The following is a 22727-nucleotide window of genomic DNA, read 5'->3' on the forward strand; positions in this document are numbered from 1 at the left end:
CTTTCTCAACAAAGATAACATCAATTTGTCGGGTTTTTTTGCTTCACGCTAACACTATGAAAATTTGTGGATCACAGTACAAATCTTTAACAAAATAATTTTTTTTAAAAAAAAAAAGTATTCTGTCTTCCACATATCCCCAGGATTTTATAGGTGCATGAGCAACTGGGAAGCTAACCTTCAGAAACACAGGGATTTCATTTCATTAAAAGTTTCTAATTTCAAAGATATCTAGGTTTCATGATTCAACTGCTGATAGACATGTATACAAAAATTGAGAGTGGGTTACAGGAGAGAAGTACTCTCTCTATAAAAGTATTTCTGAGGTTTCTTTTCTTGGTTCTCTTTTCCTCAGATTTCAATCATTTGGAAAAGTGAAATAGCACTGAGTACTCCCTTCACCATTACCTTCACTGACTTTGGTTTGTAAGCTCCATAACTGAGATGTTTTTGAAAGTTCATTCATCTCTATCCTGTATTATACTTGGCTATGACAATTCATCAGCTCAGTTTCTGATTTCTATCATTAACATAACAGATCTCTGATTTCTTGTGATTAGTGAGACACAGCTGAAAGGTGTTCTCCATGTTCTTGTAATAGTTGAGCAGAATATAAAAGAAATATTACATATATTTGTGTCTATTTTAAGGACTTGTGTTACCATCACATATCATAGGTAAGTTAATTAAATTAGGGCTGATCTTTGTGCATACATTTCCTTAACATAATGCAAGAATGCAGGAGCAGCTGCACCAGATCAGACCAAAATTAACTCTAGTGCATCCTATCTCTGATGGTAACCTAGAAAAGACAACAACAATGGACATTATGCTACTTTCCTATCTTCCAGTAATCTGCACCTCAGAGAGGCTTTAAAGTTTAATAGCCCTTTTATATTTTTCTTCTATGATTTTTTTTTTCAAAATAAAAATGGATTTCATGTAAACATTGAACTTCCAGGACATCCTGTAACAAGGAGATCCACAGTTCATCTCTATATTGTAAATTGTGACATATAGAAGTAATACCATAATGTGAGTAGTACTGTGAGTAGTACTGATCAAGAGTTTCCAGTCACTCAGAATACTGGATATTCCTTTGCTGGGAAGTCAGCAGTTCAGTCTGCAGTGTCTGAAAGAGAAGCTGAATTCCTTCAGGAATGTGCTCTTTACACTGTTTAGGGTGGGTACTCAAAAATCACTAGTCACTTTTGCAAGACTTAGGCTGATTACTCTAAATTATTATTCTCAGAACAAAAAAGCATCTGTTTCAATGATTAAGCTCATGCTCACATTTGCAAGGATAAAGAAATCAAAATTATTGGAGGCTCTAACTCATTGTATCGTTTAGAAGGCTATGCCAGAGAGCTTAGGGAGAGGTATCATGACCCATCAGATCCAGCCTGGTTATCCTGCATCTGAGTTAAAGCTCTCTTTTCAACATTCTGATGCTTCTGGATTGTTTGCTACACAGTTAAATGTACACTTTAATAGATGTTTCTTGTTCTTCAGGCATGTCTCTCCTTCTGCTTATGCTCTTCAACTTTGCAGACATATCTCAAGGCAGCCAAATGATACCATACTTATTTTTTTTCTGTGGAAAAGAAATAACATTGTGGAACAGAAACATTCATAACAGAACAGAATGTGGAACATTCATAAATTGGAAGCACAATCATGGTACATTTCACAGAGAAATTCAGTCGTAATCTTACATCCAGTACTTTTATCAAGTGCATTGATTCTTAAAGTCCTAGAAGCCAAAACTAAAAAAAAAAAAAAATAAAAGAGTATTTCTTTAGTTGATTAAGATGGGATGAAAAAGCTGACATGGGGAAGTGCAGAATAAGATTTTATATTCTTAGTTTTACTACTGATTTCAGGGAAGGATGATTATAAGCCATTGCCAAATTTTATTTTTTTATTTTTATTTTTTTTTCCAAAGTCAGAAAGTATAGAGGTGGTCCCTCCTACCCAGCATTGCTTATGCCCTGTGAATTTTACTGTTGACTTCACTTATTGGGCTTGGTAAAAAGCCAAATTTTAACAGAATTAGAGCTTTCTCTGACTGTATCTACTTTGCATGGCAGACTAGCCAGGGAAATGACACCAGTGTGCTTGTTTATTCAGAAAATTTTCTTTATGACAGAGAGAAGCCAAAGACAGTGTTAGAAATGCTATCATATCTGATGTATTGCTAGCACGTGAATGTTTTGTATATGTATAAAGCAATCATACTTGTAAATTTTTGTCAGGTTATTTTGCTATTCAAATTACCTAAAATGAAAGGCAAAATGAATTCATTAACCCAAATAGCAGAATTTAGGCTCCCTCCTAATCCTTTCTGGCCAGGAATAATATAGTTTTGGTTAGGGGACTGCTTAGCCTTTGACACTCAAAGTATTACAGTTCATTTTCATATTATTTAGCAGAATATCTGTTGAGCTGAAGAGGTTAGGTTATATACCAATGTATATGAAACTCACTTTCTAACAAGTAATAAAGTGTCATAGTTTGAAACCAGACTTTGTTCACAAACCTTTGAAAGCGAAATTGATTTTAGAAGTGTATGGAATCAGATTGTCTTTTTTTTTTTTTTTAATGAATTTAAAGTGTTCAGTGCAAGTCTACAACTGAATTTCCAGTAGAGTATTTGTCAAACAGCTGCAGCTAAAGCAAATCTTGCCTGACTGCATCTTACTTGGTTTAAAAGACCATAGCTGTATATCAATGTGGAGAGCAATCATGGGCTTATGCAAAAAAAGTAAACAAAACAATAATCTACACTTAAATTTATACTTTGATACATTGAATATACTACTGATGAATTTATAAAACTGCTTTGTAGTAATGTACATGAAATTTAGTGATAACTTATATGGAGATGTATGCATTGTTAGGAATAGTCAACTCTTTACATTAAGCAACAGAATGTGATTAATCCCATATTGTTTTTTTCATTGCCTTAAATTTTTGTTAGCTTGCTTGACAATAAACATGAAAGTACTACATTAGACAGCTATAATAGGAAGAATAGCAAGGGATTACTATGTAGGGTATGGCATGATTTCTGTACATAAACGTACAATCTAATCAGATGGTTAAACATGCAAATAATAGTTTTCCATTTTTGTTTGTTTGTTTTCTTTTGTTCGAATGTAACAAAGAAAAGAGTTTTTCTCTGGAGTGGCAGGGACCTTCTAGATCACACAGTTTTCATATGGAAGAGTACTTTTTCTTTGTTTATCCTTTCCCTTGTTTTCTCCTAGGATATAGATTCCCATGTGACATCTTAAACCTATTATTAGTTATTTAGGCAAAATTTATTGTAGACACTGTATATGAACATTACTGAAAATATACTTTCTATGAATAAATTCTACAGATCTATCTACCAATAGATCAGCAAAAAGTAAGAGCTAGTGTGTCAGACCGTCAACTTTGCAACTGATAACAAATTTTTTTTCTTTAAAGTGTGTGGGAATGGGAAGGGTTCACAATCCATGTCACAATGAGTTTCTTTCAACTGAAAATTACAAAACACAATGTCCTTTTTAATAATGCTGCTTTTTTTTCTCTTTCTATACTTTCTTCTAGACCTTGCCATTTTCTAATTTTCATGTGCTTGCATAGTGTTTTCTGTAGAAGCCTTCAGAGGAATGAAAAAAAATAAAATAAAACCACCAACAACAAAAACAACAACAACAAAAAAAAACAAATAAGCCCTGCTGATGTTATCTGTAACAGAAATGCTAAAACTAAAGGGATTCCTTAATTGTTATTCTTTACATTTCTTTTCTAATTACTTTAAAAATACTTAAACTGTCACCCAAAACTTATCTGCATATTATTTTTAAAAGTTCTTTCATACTTTCTCACCAGGCCTGGTTATAGCTGTCAGTGACATGATATCCTTTACTATTTAGAGTTTTTGGAGTTTGAATTGGTATTTTGATTCCAGTAAGTTTGCTAACTCAGCCTTCCTTGTTTCTAACAGACTTAATAAAATGTATTTCTTAGGACTACAATCCTTCTTTTTTGAAAATGCAACAGAACATAAAGTTTATACTAGAAATATAGAGGGATGTGCAGAAATATGTGGCACATTATAAGCCTCTAACCTAAAATTTTATCATGAAAGGCCATTCTATTCTCTACAGAGGTACTCATGTGCTAGAAAATGTACTGAAATGTACAGTGCCATTTACTTAACAAATATCTTCCAGGATAGGTTTATCTGATTGTTGTGGTTTAGCCTCAAAGGCAGCTAAGCACCACACAGCCATTTACTCATTTGCTCACTCCCCTCGTCCACAGTGAGATGGGGGAGAGAATCAAAAACAAACAAAAGAAAAAGGTAAAAATTCATGGGTTGAGATAGACAGTTTAATAGGACAGAAGAGGAAGGTAAAAATAAAAATAATATAATAATAGTAATGATGATAATTAAATGTGTAAAGCAAGTGATGCACAGTGAAATTGCTCACCGCCTGCCAACTGATGCCCAGTCAGTCCCCAAGCAGTGGCCAGCCCACCCACCCAACTCCATGGCCAACTCTCCCAATTTTTATTGTTCTGCATGATGCTGTGTGGTATGGGATATCTCTTCTGCCAGTTGGGGTCAGCTGTCCCGGCTGTGTCAACCTCCCAGCTTCTTATGCACCCCCAGCCTTCTCACTGGTAGGACAGTATGTGAAACTGAAAAGTCTTTGATTTAGTGTAAGCACTGCTCAAAAGCAACTAAAGCATCAGTGTGGTGTCAGCATTATTCTTATCCTAAATCCAGATCACAGTACTATACCAGCTACTAGGAAGAAAATTAACTCTATCCCAGCCAAAAACAGGACATTGAGACAGTGCAACAATATATCTGTTAAAAAAATAAATAATAAAATTGCACATCTCTTTCTCATTTACAATCAAATCCACCACTGGCAGATGCCAAAATCTCAAGAGAATTTCACAAATCCACAGGATGCCTCAGCAGTGCTTAGTTTTCTGTTTGAATCTGATTTAGCTGAAAGGTGCAGCTAGATAAATAGCTCCCTACTAGCTATCTATATGAAAAGAATCAAGGACTGAAGTTGTTCTTACTTCTAAAGCAAATTGTAGTGTATGCTCATCCAGCTCAAAATTCAGCTTTTTCAGGAGCCATCTTAAAATCCCATGGGAGACCCAGCAATTTACAACTATTTAGACAAAAGTTTTAACATGGATGGCTGTCAATCATAGGTATCATGCAGGGAGGAAAGTACAAAACAGCAAAAGGTTTATTGACGTTAAATATCAAAGGAAATCAGTTTAATAAGTTAAGAAGAATCTAGATTGCAAGACAGGCTGTGAAGGGGAAATCTGAAGTTCCTCATAGTGTGAACTGCTGCTGAAGGTTATACACACCAACCATCATTTACATATTGTTTTTTCTTCAATAGCATTCCTGAGAATAGAAACCTGGGATAAATTTAAAAGTCACAATCCCTGTTGGTGGAGAACTTATTTTACACAAAGAGAGGACAAACAAATATAATTATTAAAAGAAGAAAGCTACAATATGTTACAATGCAGTCAAACAGTGAGGATGTAAAAAACTGTAGTTTTATTCACTTATTTATTGACCAATGGCTTGTTTTTCAAGGAGTGGAAAAACAAAAGAAAAACAAACAAACCAAAAAAAACCACCACCACAAATAAAATTGGAAATCAGAATAAAAATTACCACTTTCAATCACATTTTATAACTATGTAAAGAAAGAGTCAATAATTTTTAAGTGCTTGTTTTTGGTTTTTGTTTGTTTTAATTTGCATTTTTAGCTAAATACTTAGATATTTTGCTGACAATCTTAAAACAGCTAGGGAGAGAGAGGCCAGAATCTCTGTCTTCAGAAGCCATTTTCATAGGTCATTTCAGGAACCTAGTGTCTATGGTTCAAAACCTTTCAAAAAATGTTCAGATATACATACTTAAGACGAACGCCTGCTTCTTAGCAAGTTGCCCTAAACACTGTAATATTGAATCCATTGTGCTACAGTTTTTTCATCTTCTGTGCTTCTTGAGTTTTCAGTATGTAGAAATGATCACATATTCGTTATAGCAAGCCCTGGAAATCAGGTTTGCCCCCAGTATCCAAACAATTAAGATGTTTTTCTTAGGCCTAAAGTGATCTCTTGCAGTGAACCCCCGAGCCGAAAAGCCTGTTTGTCCCCTAATCAAGAATTACTGAGATCAGGTTTGATGCAAAACTCAAAATTTTACAAGACTGTTCACTGGAAACCCTCTCAAGCCCAAGACTGCAAGGATAGCATAGTTTCCAGGCATGTGAAGTGTAGCATTTTTTATTCAGATCTCCTTCTAGACCTTACCACATTATTAGATTTTAGCAAATAAACTAATGCTTGCGTGCATGAGTAGCATAAGCACCAAGTAATACCAGCTGTAGTTCCAGTGTTTCTGAGGATGTTAAATGTTTGCTCAAACAGAAATGTAGAGGGTAAACCAAATCAAATTAAATATTTTTCTGCTATACCTGTGGTCCTAAACAATGGTGAAATTCAAAACAGCAATGGATATTATATTTGGGATTTAGCAAATTGTCAGATGGTTAAGGAAACACATTGATTGCCTATTCCTTCAAAAAGATTCAACTCAGCCTCAAGCTAACCTTGAGATTTACATGCTGAGGGAAACAGTTTAGTAACTAAGACCAACAAAGTACCCCAAACCTCATTCAAGATCATTGTGACAAGTGCCATGTTTCCTGAAACAAATAACCTGTAGAATTTTCACTACAATGCTTGAGCTCATCATTACTCTAATCACATTTCATGTAAATACTTTTGCTAAATTACAAATAATCTCAGTTCTGATTTATAGCAAATTAATTCTAAACAAATCAAAAGTTAGCTGTTGATTATTTTTTTTTGGAAGATTTAGATTAAACTAATTTTGTTGTTCTCTGTTTAGCTGGAAAAAATGTAGGAGTTTCTTCCATCATAACATTACATATATTCTAATGTTGGCCGCTAATAAGGACAAGCGGTAACTAAGCGGTAACATTTTTCAGCTTGACTTGGTGCCAAGAATAGAACATATTTCACTGTTCAGTAACATGTTGAACTAGGTGAGAAGGTAAAGGGAAAGACTAATTTCCATATTATCTGCACGTTTGGTAGTAAGGTGTTTGGAGCAATTGGAAAATTAGATCATGGGATGATATGAAAGGGATTAATTTTTTTAATATGTAGTCTTCCTTCAATTATGTTTTGTTCTAAATAGCCATGTGAATATTAAAGACTTCATATTGCTAATTGGTTGCCTATAATAAATAAGTAAATAAATAAATAATTCTTGTAAAATAGGCTAATTTGGGACTAACACGATAATTTAATTAAAAAGTATTCCTTCTCTCTCCCCATAAAGGCCCTCTCAGCATCATGCAAGCAATTATTAACAGTATTGTGAACATCAGCTGAGCCACATTGCTAAAAGGATGGGGCCAGGGGGAGGAGAGGGAGGAGGATGTTGAACATGCTACAGGTGGTAGCCGAGAGCAGCATAGAAGTCAGGCATTTCAAATAGGTCCAATAACTTATCTAAAATGAACCCTTCTGTTATGGAAAATTTCAAGTTGTTGTTCAGAACAATATGTCTTCAAGTGACTGTTAAGAGTTTATATTGCACAGAAATCTCGTATTTCAGGTAAGTAAGAACAGCAAGGGAGGACAATTTCCTTTAGATTTTGGTACATATAAAGGAAATTATAATGTGATAGTTCAAGTTAAAAAAGGGTTTTGAAGATCAGTGTTGTGGGCTGTTTTTTATGCTTGTGTGGCATTGTGACAGTCGATTCAATTAAGCTATCTGCTATGTGTTTCTTGACTCTTGTTACAGTAAGGCAAATGAATTGATTTTTTCCTATTCCATTTTGAGAGAAAACCTGTTTTTCTAGTATATAGTATCAGTGAGAGCTCAAGAGGGTTGCATTGCATCAACAGTGGCTTGGTGCTCCTTAATGATATCTATTTGTTTTGCTCTAGTTTTCCAGATAAAGATATTCGCAGAACAGCAGTCCAACAAATAGAAAATCTGTCAAATGATGAATTGTTAGAATACCTCCCACAGCTGGTTCAGGTAAGAAAGAAATTGATAGCCAAGGAAATCTTCTGTCCAGATCAATAACTTCATTAAACATTTTGGTTTCTTTCAGCTTAATACATTATAAAAGGAATAAATAAGAAAGACTGATCATCTGATGTAATGATTAAATTAACAGGATTGAGGCACAGCCTTGTTTTTCACTCAAGAAAATGCAGTTGTTTTGGCATGCTGATTGAACTTTTCCATACACTTCAAGAAGTCTTTTCCACAGCTGAAAAAAAAAAAAAAAAAAAAAAAAGTTTGTGGGGTATCGGAGTTGGAAGCATCTGAAAAAGGAAAAAGTGAAAAAGAGAAATGCTGCTATGACCACCAGGCCAGGGGCTGGGCTTCGTTGCAGTCAAAGAATGAGAGGTTTCTTTGCAATTAATTGGAGTTTTCTTAATACCAAATATATCAGGAAAATCATCGTCAACACAGAGTAACCAGACCAGGTTGGTTATAGAACAGTCTCCTTAGAGAGGTACATTGTTTTCCACTGGAAAATAATATTTTACAAGTAATGGGCCAACTGCTTTCAAAAGAATTACTTTGTGGCTGAATAGGTTGCTGTTCTGCAGTTAAGGAGGAGCCTGCCAATCAAAATCTTTGTCCCCTTACTTCGTACCACTATACACACAGATTACTTACGCTTCATCATTTCAGAGTTCCTTTATATATATATATACACATATACAAGCACATGCATGCACATACACATATATACACATATATTTGTATAGATACATAAATATATATGCATGTACACATCTACATAATCAATTTCTGTGAAGCAGTGGAATCTGCACATCTTTACAGCATTCAGCAGAGTAGGATGCCTATGTTACATTTCACCTTTCTCAGCTCCTGTTTCACAAGTAACTTTTGGATAGAGTTTATTTTCCAAACCAATTAGTTAGGTTAAAATTTCAATATACTAAAGGCTGCATATTTTAATGTATTTTAACATGTCCAGAATCAGGATGATATCTGCCTGTCTTACAGATGATGCTAGACACTGTAGTTTCTTTGCTCGTTCAATTTCTGGGTTATTCTCCATAAATTGGATTGCTTCGCTCAAACTATCCACTGGAGTTAATGTGCTTCATGATTCATTTTATTTTATTATAAAGGAAAGACAACAAAATCAGCATGAAAGTGATTCTTGTTACTGTCTGTTAAGGTGCTTAAGTTTGAATGGAGTCTTGAAAGCCCGCTAGTAAAACTCCTGCTGCATCGCTCTCTTCAGAGCATCCAAATAGCCCATCAACTTTACTGGTAAGATTATTTTCTATTACTACCATACAAATTTTCCATTATAGTGAATGTTATCCATAACTTAATTATTGACAAACTCTGTTTTTGTTTAAAACCAACAAAAACAACTTTTGTTGTTGTTGTTGTTCCTTCATTATTCTCTTTTCAGTACTGGGTATGGGTAAGTTGTAAAAAAGACCTACTGATCTCTGCCTTCATCCTGCCCCTAAAGGGAAGAATAATAATAACAAAACAAACAAACAAAAGAAGTCTGTTCATTTAGGTGTGATACCATTTGTATTTTTCTTCTTTGTCTGGTTTGAACCAAATGTAGTCTTCCTTAAAATTTGCAAGATATCCAAGCAACATTGGCTTAGTGGTAAAAGGTCCTGCTTTTGTGATTTCTTTGACCTCTTCTGAAGATTTCAGACTTCTCTTATGTGTCAAAGTCAATCTCTTATTCCATTTGCATATCAGTCTAACCTGTGATAGTAGTGTTTCAAATAGTTCGTTTTAGTGATTATGGAGATGCAACAGTTCTTGACAGTAATTGCCTTTCACCATCAATATGTACAATGTAAGACCTCTGTATTGTATTATTTGCATGCAGTGATTATTCTGTTTGCTATGCTGTTACTTCAAGGCTCTCTGAATAGGAATGTGGCCTTCTGTCATCTGTACTGCTCTGTGATCTGAAAATCAAGCTGGTTTTCTTTGCATGTTTAATAATGATGGATGAAATGAGCTTTCATTTACAGTTCAACTGGTTCAGCTCTGTGAAAGCAAAAGCTTTCCTCCCTGAAAAGCTAAGACAACAGCTTGAAATGTAATCATTTTGTTGAAGAAGTGTGAGGTTGGAAAGAGCATAGATCATAATTTCATACCTGCATGATCTCTGGAAGTGTTAGTGAAGATAAAACAGAATTTAGAGTGTGTTTCTTTCACTGAAATGAGTAGGATAATAATAATGTGCTTAATAATGTATCTGTCACATAAAGAGGAACCACATTTAGCAAGCCATTTTTCTGACAGTGCCTGAAATATGACTGAGGCTTCTACTGTCTTATACTAAACTTAGTCATGCTGAATATAAAATGTCCCATCTAGACTCCTTAAGTGTGCCAACAGGGATAGTAGATTTTCTGTACAATTAGAAATGTTTTCTAGAGTTGAATGGACAGTAGGAACATCATCAATTTGGCAGTGTTTTCTTTCACTCCTTTGGTGTCAGAAGAAAAATGATTATCTGTAACCTTCTTCCTCTTTATTTTCCAGTGGAGACCTGTGTAGGTCCCCATTTTTTTTCCCAAATTTTGTTTGAGTTGTCTGATCATATATACAGTTTCGGGTAAAATATAGCAGATATAGTATCTTGGGTAATAGATATCTTTATCTAGCACAATAGAATTTAATGTGGTAAAATACCTATATTTTATATAGGTATATAACATTAGATGTACTTACCTCTTTCTAATGGAATATTTCTGAATATTCACTGTATTCTCTGCTTTTCTACTGATAGTAGTCCTGTTCATGTCATCCAACCATCCAAGCACTTTTTCTCCCTGCGTGCATTAACAGTTGGAGATATCATCAGCTATTATGTATGGATTAGATATTTTGAGTATCCTCTTGAGCATTGGTTGCAGATAGAAACTACTAATTTACTAAACATCTTTCAAGTTACACATATCCTGGAGTTGTACAAGATTGTGGACACTTCTCATAAATAATACTTCCAAACTCTATAAATAATTATTTGCTATCCCCAAATGAACAAGCATAAAGAATCTTCTACCTGAAACATGAACTATAATTTTCTAAAGGGACAGCTTTTGATTAAATCTTAAAATTAGTATGTGTTTGTACGTATATGTAAATATATACATATATATAATACGTATGCACAAAGAAATATATTTTGTATATATAGATGTATATAAATATTGAAAGATTTACATGTTTTTTCTTTAATAATATAAAAATATAATTAATAGTTATTCTTCAGAGCGTTCTTTCATTGTTGTCTTACTGAGTAACAAGACAGATGTACTTTAGTCAGCATTAGGATCTTGGAAGCTAAACTTAACTGTCAGTTGGCAATGTACTCTTAGCATGCACTAACTTTCCCTGTCAGTTTAGTAACCTTAGGGGTTTGCTGCCAGGGACATCTTAACCAAAAAGTCAAATAATATCACAAGAGAAACACTGTGATAATGGTATCGATATTTGAATTTTCTTTCAAACTCTGCTTCGGTCTGAATATTTATTTATTATAATCTTCTGGATTTTCAGTATCTTATCTGGCACACAATCCTATCATAGATTCAGTTCCTTTTTTTTTTTTTTTTTTTTTTTAATCTGTTTGGGGATAGTATTAACAACTGTACACTGAGTGCCCAGTCATTTGCTGTTTGACCATGTAGAAACTGTGTTCTTGGAACAAGTTGTCAACAAATAGCAACAGATTATGTGGTTTTGAGAACAAATTCACCTGAAGTCTTTGTCTCAGAAAATGGAAAACCTGGGTAAATGGGGCAACATGAACAAATACTGTAGGCAGAAATAACAGTAGCAACCTCTAAAATAGTCATCCTTGAATGTATAATGGTATAACTAAGTTCAAAAATAAACTGAGCAGTTATTAGTACTACATGGGAGAGATCACTTCACATAACATACCTGCTTGGCTGGCTACTCTCAGTTTCAAAAATATGTAATTTATAAAAGTTTGACCAAATTTACATGTTTAATATATATGTTTATATATGTGTTTAGCTGCCTAAAGTAATCATGAAAGCATCTGGTAGTCCTGTTCAATTTAGTGGAATGAGCAGAAGTACCTCTTTTATTTAGGCTTTTTATTCAAATATTTCAGTCTAAACTGAAGAAATTAAATCAGGCACACACTTTTAAAATTTTGCCTCTTGTATTCATCACACAATATACTTTTCATTTTTGGCTACTCTATTCCACCACGTTCTCCAGTAGTAAACAGTTTTCTACCTAACACTTAAATTTATATGATTATTAATATTTATGTTCCATACTTTTAAAACCTAGTTTCACAAGTAATAAAATCTATTTAGAAAATTTAACAGTAATTTCATATTAATAAAGTTTTCCTTTACTTTGCAAATTGAATTTAAGTCTTCAAAGAAGTACTGGAAAACAGAGGATTTCTTCCAGTTAGCTCTGAAGAGATTTTAAAAGGAAACTAAATGATTTAATAATATGGGCAACATATGTGTGTGTGCACACTCATGCACACACCCATATCTTCTTTTAAGAAATGCAGTTAGATAGCATTATATTCTCTGAAGCGTTTCATTCTGTTTCATTACCAGATTAGCAATCAAATAGTTCTAGAAGCAAGGATTGGTAAAAACAAACATTAGAAACAAGATTACAGCTATTTTAATTATAATAAATTATATTAACATCCCACTATTAAATAATTCAACGTTGCGCACAGTGTACCTACCCAAAATAGAACTTGGAATAGAAGACTCTAATGTAATATCAGAAAACTAGTGATGCATTTTCATGACCACAGGGGAAACATCATGTGAGTTAAATTTCCATGTTTTACAAGACTGTTGTAAATCTAGACACTAGTTACCAGAACTGGTGGTGACTGGCAACACTAAGTTATTTTAATGACAAACATAATTTTAATAATAGCTCAGTTATTTAAAATTGACTCAATTTCCCTGCATGCAAGAGATAAGCTGTTACCCAATAATGACATACCAGCTCATCATCTGTTTAATATTCATGTTGGATAGTAAATTGTTGAAGTCCTTGCCATAAAGCATTGATAAGTTTGTTTGAACATTATATTAAAGGGAAAAAAAAGGGGGGGGGGGGGGAAAGGGGATGGGACACAGAAATTGGCGCAGATGGACAGAATAGAATATTCATTTTAAGATTTCTGGGATGTGTTTAGCTGCTGTAATTCAGGATAGCTTCAGTGAAAGCAAGTCCATTCTTTGCTTGTATCTGCTGTGTATTTGTCCCAGTAATTTTGCTATTTAGAGTGAACAGGTAATTTGATCTTTCACCCTGATTTTTTTTTCTTTTACTGTGAATGGCTTTTCCCCTCTCTAAATTCTTTAGAAATTTAGGCCATCTGCATCTGTCATTATTTCAACTTCTCACTACTCCTTTCGAATGCACTTCTTTTCACAAGGAGATTAAATATTTTCTTTTAAATTGCCCACGCATACAGTACCAACACAGGACCTGCCTAGTACTTAAATCCCATTTTAGTCTTATTGTTATATAACTTCCTCATATGTGTGAAGCATGGACAACATTTACCCTGGTCAATTGTCTCCTAAAAATTTACTCTAATTCTAGTCTTTTCCTAGCTGAATTCCTGAGAGAAGAGAAGGCTTGAGCAAATTTTCCTGCTTCCTTAGAGCTATGTTGAAAAGCAAAGCTTTAAGCTGGTTCTAGCATAGTAGAAGAGTTGCTTGAGGGGAAAGAAACCTGCTGAGACCCTTTAGGCCATTTCAGCTGCTGGCAGTCTCTGTTTATCTCCTTGCTACAGACAATTATTTTCAGTTTTTGTCCTCAAGTTTTAATCCACCCCTCTATATCTAACAACCTACCAATCAGTTTCCCACTTGCTTGGAGCATTTTTTGTTTTTATTTTCTTTCATAAGTGGAAGCTGCAGCATACAATTGAAACAGCTGGCTGGGGCAGCAGGTGGCTAGGAATATGTCTCACAGATGGTTGCCTTTCACAGGAGTTTTGAATAATAGGGAGAAGTGCAGTGTCCTCTAGGATCGGTGGCAGCTGCTTGAAGGTGGTGCTAGGAACAGGTTTCATTGTTGGGGAAGAGTGCTGGTGTTTATAAATTTTTGCAGAGCATGAGCATTTTATATGCTTAGCTCAAGAAGAGAAAAAGCTAAGTGAAACCCTTGTAGAAGGCAAAATGTCCTTTTGTAACTTGTCCTCTTGGAGTTCTCTTAGAGTTTTAAGTCACTCTAACTTTATAGAATTTTTCTAGTTTATAACATTTTTCAACTACATTTTGTCTGATGACCAAGAGAAAAGGGAATTGTCTTCTGTCTTTACTATGATCCATCTCAGATAAGAATAAGCTAACTCTTGTTGAAATCCAGCACACTGAAAACAATATCAGTTAGACTATTGATTTCAAGGCTGGAACAACATATTTTATTTTTATCTCTTTTTCTATATAAAAAGAGCTGTAGGAAGCCAAAAAATTAAAAAATAATAATAATAAAAAAGAACGTAAGCAATGTATTGAAGTTTAAAAAGGCATCCGTTAAATTTTCTCACTGGGAGGTTTGTCCCTCAATACTGTGTTTTCCAAAATCGATACCACTTAGACTTATTCAGTACTACAGGGTTTAAAGTTCAGGATTATTGCTGTATATTTTCCAAAAGGATTTTTTTTATATTTTTTTATTTTTTTTCTGTCAGAACTAGTCTACTACTAGTCTACTAGTCTACTATAGTCTAACTATATTTTACTTGAAGACTTCAAAAGAAGGAATAAGTCAAGCAGACGTTCATTTGTCCAACACCCTTAATTTTATTTTAATTTTATTAACATTGAACAGGCAGCCATCCTCCAGCTCTTTCTCATCCCGCATTTTGGTGTCTCTCTCCCACAGCCAGAGGTTGTCAAGTGTGCTAATTATTAATGAACTTCCTAAATAGCTGCGTAGAGCACGCTGAAAAGCCCAACCATTAAAATGATATTAATGTAAATACAAAAGTCATCAATTTTGTTTTGCGTTAATTGGATTCTCCTTACTAGTCAGAATCAGAATACTTAATCACATATGTAAGTTTAATCCTGTGAGTAGCCATTCACATCATATATTTGATGAGTTGTTTTGCTGCTCTGTATTAGAATTTGAGTTCAGTTCTGGAGATGCTCAGTCCTACAGCATTCTGTGGCACTGTCATTCATCCAAGTAGTGATTTTAAGTTTCATCTGAGTTAGGAGTACTTGATGTGATCATTGTATTTTGGTCTGTAGAGAACCTAAAACATAGAGTGGATTCACATCTAGGGATTTTCATTCTAAATTTGAATGCTTACTTGTGGAATGTCAATAATTTGGAGTTCCTTTGCTGTAGTTACATATGTGTGTAGCATATAATATCTTTAGACTATTATTTTTTTGTGAGATAAGGATTCAACTGTCCACTGTGCTAAGTGTTTCATTATTAGCTATGTGGGACTTTGGTTATTGCCTTGGAAAACAGATAATTATTTTGTTTTCTAACTCATAGACTTTTGATTTTCTCAGATTCCAGTCTTAGAAAAATGGTATCAAATGAAACAAAAATATTTGTTATGAAGAAGCAAAAAGAACATAACTCTTTATCTGTTATTTTTGACCTCCAGTATTTACAGACTGAGTGGGCAAACAGTACATTTGAATAAACAAAATCATGTCTTGCATTTAAGTCAACACAATTTGGTTGTTAAGGAAAAAAAGAAAAAAAAAAAAAGTTATTTTGAATTCTCCTCTTTCCAGCTCTAAAGAAAGAGAAGAGTGAGTTGGTTGTGACCACAGCTGAAATTGATAAAAGAAGGTAGTTTATTGTAACATTACTTATCTACTCTAGGTCTGTTAATTCCACTCAGTAAAAAAGTACCAGGGAGCAAAACCAACTGTTAGATCTCTGGTGAGCTATACTTCATAACTGCTGCCTTCCTTCTTGGCTCTGTTTTGGACTGCTTTCTCTAGTACAGTTGTGGATCATGGTTTGGAAATAGTTCACTTTGGGAACCACTCCCAAAATACAGGATGAACAAAAGTGCCCAAGCTGTGACACGCCCTGTTCTCCAATGCTGCCCTGCCCTTACTTGCATGTGTGAACCATCTGAGGTAGATAACACTGACCTTCAGCCTCTTTTAATTTCACTACTATTTGTGGACTATAACATAACCCTCAAGCTATTTCCGATTTTGTGGATTCAAACGCGTATACGAAATTGTGTCTTGTGACAACAGGGCCTAGTGCACACGGCGCCAGGGAGACACAGAGCCCAGTGGCATGTAGTGCAAATTCAGTCTGTATGCTGCAAAGGGAACTCACCCTGCTATATCTATGCAATTTGGTTTGAGGTCCAGGAAATGCTTCATGTGTCTGTCCTTTAATTTTAAAAAATGTACACTAAAGTTCAGCACAGACTGACACTGAGAGAATCCAAAGGTTGGATAACCTGGTTCCCATGCTGGAAACAACATTTTCAGGCAGAGCTGCAAGTAGATTGACAAGTGTTCTACCATTTAGTAAGAATATTTGTTAAGTTGCTGTCTATAGTATTCAATGTACAAAGGAGAAAAGTCTGAATACATATCTCTTTGTAGTTTGTGAGACACTTTCTGCTGACTGTAGTAGCCTTTTAGTCAGGCAGTTATTCTCTGGGACTGTGACACATTTTACTAGAACTAAGTTCACTTCTGTAGTTTAAAAGGGTTTGCACAAAGTATTTATTTGACAAAGAGCAAAGAATTTCCAGGCTCTAAAATTTCTCTTTATAAATTGCAATATTCTGACTAAATAAACACTTTAGCTTCTAAATTTCTAAGTAGAAGGAAATAAAAAACAAGTTAAACAAAAATGCAAATAGTACCGTAGAAAGTTTACAAAGAACCTAACATAGCACTAAAAACTTGGCAAGGGATGCAAAGAATAACAAGAAGGTATTCTATAGATACATTGGTCAGGAAAAAAAAAAAAAAAAAAAAAAAAAAAAGGCTGAGGAAAGTGTACCCCCTCTGATAAATGAGAAGAGAGAACTGGTAATAACAGACATTGAGAAGGCTGATGTACTCATCAAGTTCTTTGCCTCAGTCTTCACTGCCAGTAAGACTTATAAAAAGGGAGTGACATTTTACATGGGCAAATAGTGATAGGACAAGGGGGAACAGTTTTAAACTAAAAGAGGGGAGATTTAGATTAGATGCTAGGAGGAAATTCTTCACTCAGAGGGTGGTGGGACACTGGAACAGGTTGCCCTGAGAAGCTATGGATGCCCCATCCCTGGGGGTGTTCAAGACTTGGATGGATGGGCCCTGAGCAACCTGATTTAGTGGGTGGCATCCCTGCCCATGGCAGGGAGGTTGGAAAGAGATGATCTTTAAGGTCCCTTCCAACCCAAGGCATTCTATGGCTCTATGATTTAGTTATTTTAAATACAAAGAAGTTAGTTTCACCAGTCTGTTAAAAGTTACCTTTTAAAAAAAAAAAAAAAAATCCAGCTAACAATAAAGCAATTCAATCTATGAATTTTTGTATAATTTAGTGACTATGATATAATGTGGTGAATTCTTAACAAATGATGAAAGATAATTGTGCACATACCTAGTTTTAAAGATTTAGTATTGTTAGCAGAACAAATTTGTCAAATATTTAGAAATTGAAGAGTACTATGTGTTTTTCCAAAGTGTGTGAAAGTGTGAAAAACAAGAAGTAGGGCACTTTTGTGACCGTATAGCGAGATAGGAATGGAGTGAAGCATGGTCATTTGTGTCATGGATTGTATTTGTGTGGGCAAATATTTGGCTGCAGGTGAACTAGTTATTGAACATGGAGATAATTGTCCCAACCTTTAGAACGGAGGAAATTCCATGTCCAAAACTATATTTGAAGAGGATTAACATTGCCAAATGCAAAATAAAAAAGTCTGTAAGGGACAAATTTATCAGTGTGAGTTACTGTAATGAAAAATATGCTACCACGTGCATGTACAAGCAAACAGAGTTGGATCTGAAAAATAAGCAAACGTGAAAGATTTCTGAAAATAATAATAATAATAAAAAGAGCAATTGATTATTTTTGCTACTTCATGATTTATAAGGTAGCACTAAGGGAAATGTTTTTCAGTATATTATTTTTCAAAACACTACTTGTCTGTTTTCTTTCATTTTTGCTCCTTTTACATTTAAGCATATTGAAGCTGACAAATCTAGTTTTTCAGTTGAAACTAGAGGTTATAGTCATGAACAGCGTCTCATTAGAGAACATGAAATATAGGTGTTGTCCGTTGGGATATCCTCTGTGTTGTTTTAATGGTCTGTTATGTGTCTCATGCTTGGATGCGATGGACTTAAAATGACCAGCATGTGGGATGGAACGGTGCTGAAAGCTCCCATTCTCCAGCTGTTCTGGCCCAGGAGAAAGACATCCTCTTTGCACAGACCATAGGGGTGCTTCTGACTGAGGAAGTGGAGCTGGTGTTGCAGAGGCAGGGATTCAGAGCAGCATTCTGTGCAGCTGTCAAGCTAGGCTTTAATCTGCTCCTTTCATCCTTCTTCCATAAAAAATGTTTTATTGTTGCTTCCTTCAAAAACAAAACAGCCAAAGTCTATCCTGGTGGATACCGCACATAATCTCTGCATGTCCCAGAGGGACATTTGGGAAGTAAATCAGAATAGTAATGAATCAGGAAAGTTTTTGACAAAACATTTATTTAGTTTTGTCACTTCAAATGGATAATTTGCAGTCATGAATTTGACTGATGTGGATGATTTGTTTTGTGGTTTTATACTGTGAAAGGCTGCTGGAAGGAGATGACAACATAATCCGTGAATCTATGTCTTTCCATCAAAAATTTCTGCAGGTATTCATTGAGCTAGGCCAGTATATGAAATGAGACCAATTTAATAATCTGAAACGTAAAACTTATAAATAATAACAGTAGTTGAAATGTAAACATGATGCAAAATTACTGAATCGGACCGTAATGACTGTTCAGAGTGAAATCCTCAGTTGGAAAACATGCAGCATGGAGAATCTACTGTGATTCTCAGTTGAGCATCTGCTGTTGTGGTGAAATGTTGCATTCTTCAGCTGAGGGCAGCCCTGCAGTTGTGAGTGGTCCTCCAGCAGGCTCCTCCTCTGCTACAGAGTTCTGGTGATACCAAGCATATTCTGATTGCTGAAAATTATTTCATTATGATCTTCTTTGTATAATTTTTCTATAAATGGCAATTATTGTTTGCAAAATGAATCTGCAAATGTTTCAAAGATGCATCATATTATGTAAAAAAAATAAAAAAATAACCATTGCCCTGTTATATATAGAAAGATATTTTACTCTTTCCAGCTGAGCAAGCTTTTGTGTTTTAACTATAGCTGTTTGAATCAGTTTTTGACAAAATTTGTCTTGAGCTTCCCTAAAGAATTGTTTTCAATCCATTTTTCTTTGACTGTGTTTCACAAAGTTCTTACTGCATGACTTGAATAAATGCAGTGCAGGCTCTGAGTTCCTTGAATTGATATGTTGGGTGTACTCATTTATGGTTATCATGTCTTGGTCAAAGACAGGCCAAAGATCGAAATTTTAGTCTGACAAGATTGAGTTTAGTAAATCGTTCCTATTTCTGATTTTTTTCTTCTTTTTTTTTTCTGACATCTTTGGGGAAATGTATGAACAAACAAAGAGGTATGAACTGGATACAGGACATTTAGTGTAATGAATCATTGGTCATTTTAACATCACTGTCGGCTCTAGGCTTCTGTAGTTAATATTTCTGGGTTTAATCATTCTTCATCAGAATGAAAGCTAGGCCTCGGACCTGTGTCTAAATGACTGAAACATTTAAAAAGAAGAATCATGAACAAGACTTTATTGAATATATGCCATCAATACATAATTTGACAGAAAATTACTTTGTGACTAATGGGAATTGTTCTGAGAAAAGAAGCCTCAAATGTAAAACCAAATATAATTATTAACAGGTTGTAAAATAAAAAACTTCAAGAACTATAATAAAAGGTGGTATTTCTACAGAAGAGGTGTGTAAGGTTTGATAAAAGTTCCTGCAAAATCAACAATGCAAAATTATTATAATTCAGTATTTTAGGTATTTGCAGATAGTTAGCATTCCAGGATTAAATTCAAAAAATTCCTTCTGTTTGAAAGTATTTCCTTAAGCATTAATTGCTTTCTGAATGTTCATCCATACTAAATGGTATGTTACTCTGTAATCATAAGTTGTCATTTTTCAGGGGACCAAACTAAAAATAAACTGAGAGAGGAAAGAAAGAACTGTCTGATGAGTTGCCTTTGCACTTTTTTTTTTTTTTTTTTTTTTTCCTCAAACTATACTACTAACATGCTGCAATAACCTTTTAAGCAAAAGAATTGCAGAGCACCATGTCTCACATCATCTTATTCAGTGTTTTCTTGGCAAAGAACCTACTTGGTTAAAACTGATATTTATTGCAGACTTGAATTAAATAACAGAAAGTGACCTCTAAAAGAATGAAGATTCCTCTCAAATCTAAATCCTGTAAAACTCTAGTCAGTTGTTCAGACAGCTATCAGAAATCTCAGTCAAAATTAAGACAGCTGGATTTTCTTTACCTTTCACTACTATGGTGTCTGTCAAATACACAGAATACTATTTTTGAAGTTCATTGCATTATTTCATTGTTTCAGAAAGAAAATCAGGCTAAAAGAATTGGCTTTTGTCTTTGAAAAGCCATTATTCTTATATAAATATATTCAGAGATTTATTATTGTAATATTATAACAATAGTGGTATTTTTACTGAAACAACTCTTATATGATTTATGGCTGAAGGATTAATGTAGAGTTAGTAAGGATTTTTTCACTGAAATCTTTTTGAGGAAATGTTCACCAAAAACAAGGCTTTTCACAGAAATATTCAACTTAGATACAAACACTTAGATGCGCAAATGATACAAACATTTCTAAAGTGCAGGATGAAGATGAGAAAATTTTTGATTCTTATGCTGTTCACTGGAGATTTGAAAGTAGAGAATTATGGCTGAGGTAATCCTGTGAGTGTTGCATTGGTTAATTATGACTGGTATATATATATATCTTTTATTTTTATTTTTTCCATTTATTGTTTAAAAGAATACCACCCCAAAGCCATCAGCATGTTTATTTTTCAACTCAGCCTAGGGCAGGTTCAAGTCATATTTTAAGACAGTCCCTAATACAAAGGTTGTTATAAAAAGTACACCTCCGTCTCTTGGTGTTGTCTGAATTGCTCTAAATTACTAAAACATTAAGTGACTGTTTCACTTCTTTGCTTCAAAGCAGGCTTGTTTTTAAACATAATTATCTATGAAATACCATTTCTATCCCTGCTGTGTAGTATGTCACCTGAGTGCTGTTCCCTGATAGCAATTTTTTGAGTGAAAACCCAATTGCTTTTTTAAAAAGAAGAAAAAGAAAATGTTATGTGGAGGGTGGGGTTTAAGATAGGTTATAGTATTTCTGGCATTATGTACACGGGAAATTGTTTGATTGGAAATTTGATCAAATCTTCTGTGATGGTGTAGCTATAGATTTTCATTTGACTGTCTTTCAAAGAGCTGAAACAAATTATCCACACTGAAAATTTTGAGAGGTGAATATGAACTTGTTTTTCTTTGTACAGAATTTCTACTTAGTTCAGGATTTCACTAGACAGAAGCAAAATAACATGCTGTCTGTTGGCTTCATAAGAAAAAAAAAAAAAAAATGAATTTCTGAGGTGTGGCTGAGCCATGCAAGCAGAGCTCAATGGAGCATTTGTAGATCTTGAGTGGTGCAGATGCTGTTGTGGGAAAAAAACAGACATGGAAGTAAAGCCAACACTATTACTTAGTGTTATTAACATTATTAATAATGTGAAAAACCACAGAGGTGACCAATTTTAAGATGTTTTAGGATATGGCTTTAGAGATTTCCTAGCCCAAAAGAGAAAACAAAGATTTCTACTGAAAGTTCTTACTTCCCTTATAAGGATCTAGATATACGTTAATGAATGAGCAAATCAACAAACCATCTTGTTAGTAAAACTAAGAATAGTAAAGTCCTCCACATTAAAAAGAGAGCAAGCACTGAAATAGGTATTATAATATTATAGTAACAAAAACTTAATGGTCACCAGAATAAAGCAGTAATGGCACATTTACAAGTGGATGGTCTTTGCAAATCAGCACCATCCCTCTCTCATGAACAGAAATTTCCTTTCTCATCTCATCCAATAAATGTCGTGGAGAGTTCAAATCCTTAGAGATAAAAAGACTTTCTAAGTATCTCAGTACAAACAAAGGGGCCCTCAACATCTCTCTCAATAAAATTCTGATTTTATGCTTCTTATTCTTCATTTTTCTAGCTTGTTTAACTGGACTTATATCGAAGTAGATTTAAAAAAAAAAAAAAAAATGCCTTACATAATGGCTCAGATTTTCATGTTCAAATTCCCCCAGCAATTGTTCACAGTCTGTCATCCAGTGAAATTAAAATAACAATTCCTCCAAGGCCACCTCCTGCTCCAGTGCTTTCTCACATGTATGCAGTGGTGTTGCTATA

The 22727-nt window shown here is 34.4% G+C and overlaps 1 protein-coding gene across 6 annotated transcripts in view; it reads left to right on the plus strand.

The window, feature by feature from the left end:
- Positions 1-22727, plus strand: part of PIK3C2G (phosphatidylinositol-4-phosphate 3-kinase catalytic subunit type 2 gamma) — a 202604-nt gene that overhangs the window by 79327 nt on the left and 100550 nt on the right. For all 6 annotated transcript variants that reach the window (XR_004746201.1, XM_035310106.1, XM_035310126.1 and 3 more), the window contains exons 17-18: positions 8035-8128; positions 9315-9409. Coding sequence is in view for 5 of the 6 variants with exons in the window: in XM_035310106.1 (XP_035165997.1) it covers positions 8035-8128; positions 9315-9409 (189 nt within the window). In the remaining variant the exon portion in view is untranslated. The remainder of the gene's footprint in view (positions 1-8034; positions 8129-9314; positions 9410-22727) is intronic.

The sequence above is a fragment of the Oxyura jamaicensis genome, chromosome 1 (assembly GCF_011077185.1).
Source record: "Oxyura jamaicensis isolate SHBP4307 breed ruddy duck chromosome 1, BPBGC_Ojam_1.0, whole genome shotgun sequence".
NCBI lineage: Eukaryota > Metazoa > Chordata > Aves > Anseriformes > Anatidae > Oxyura > Oxyura jamaicensis.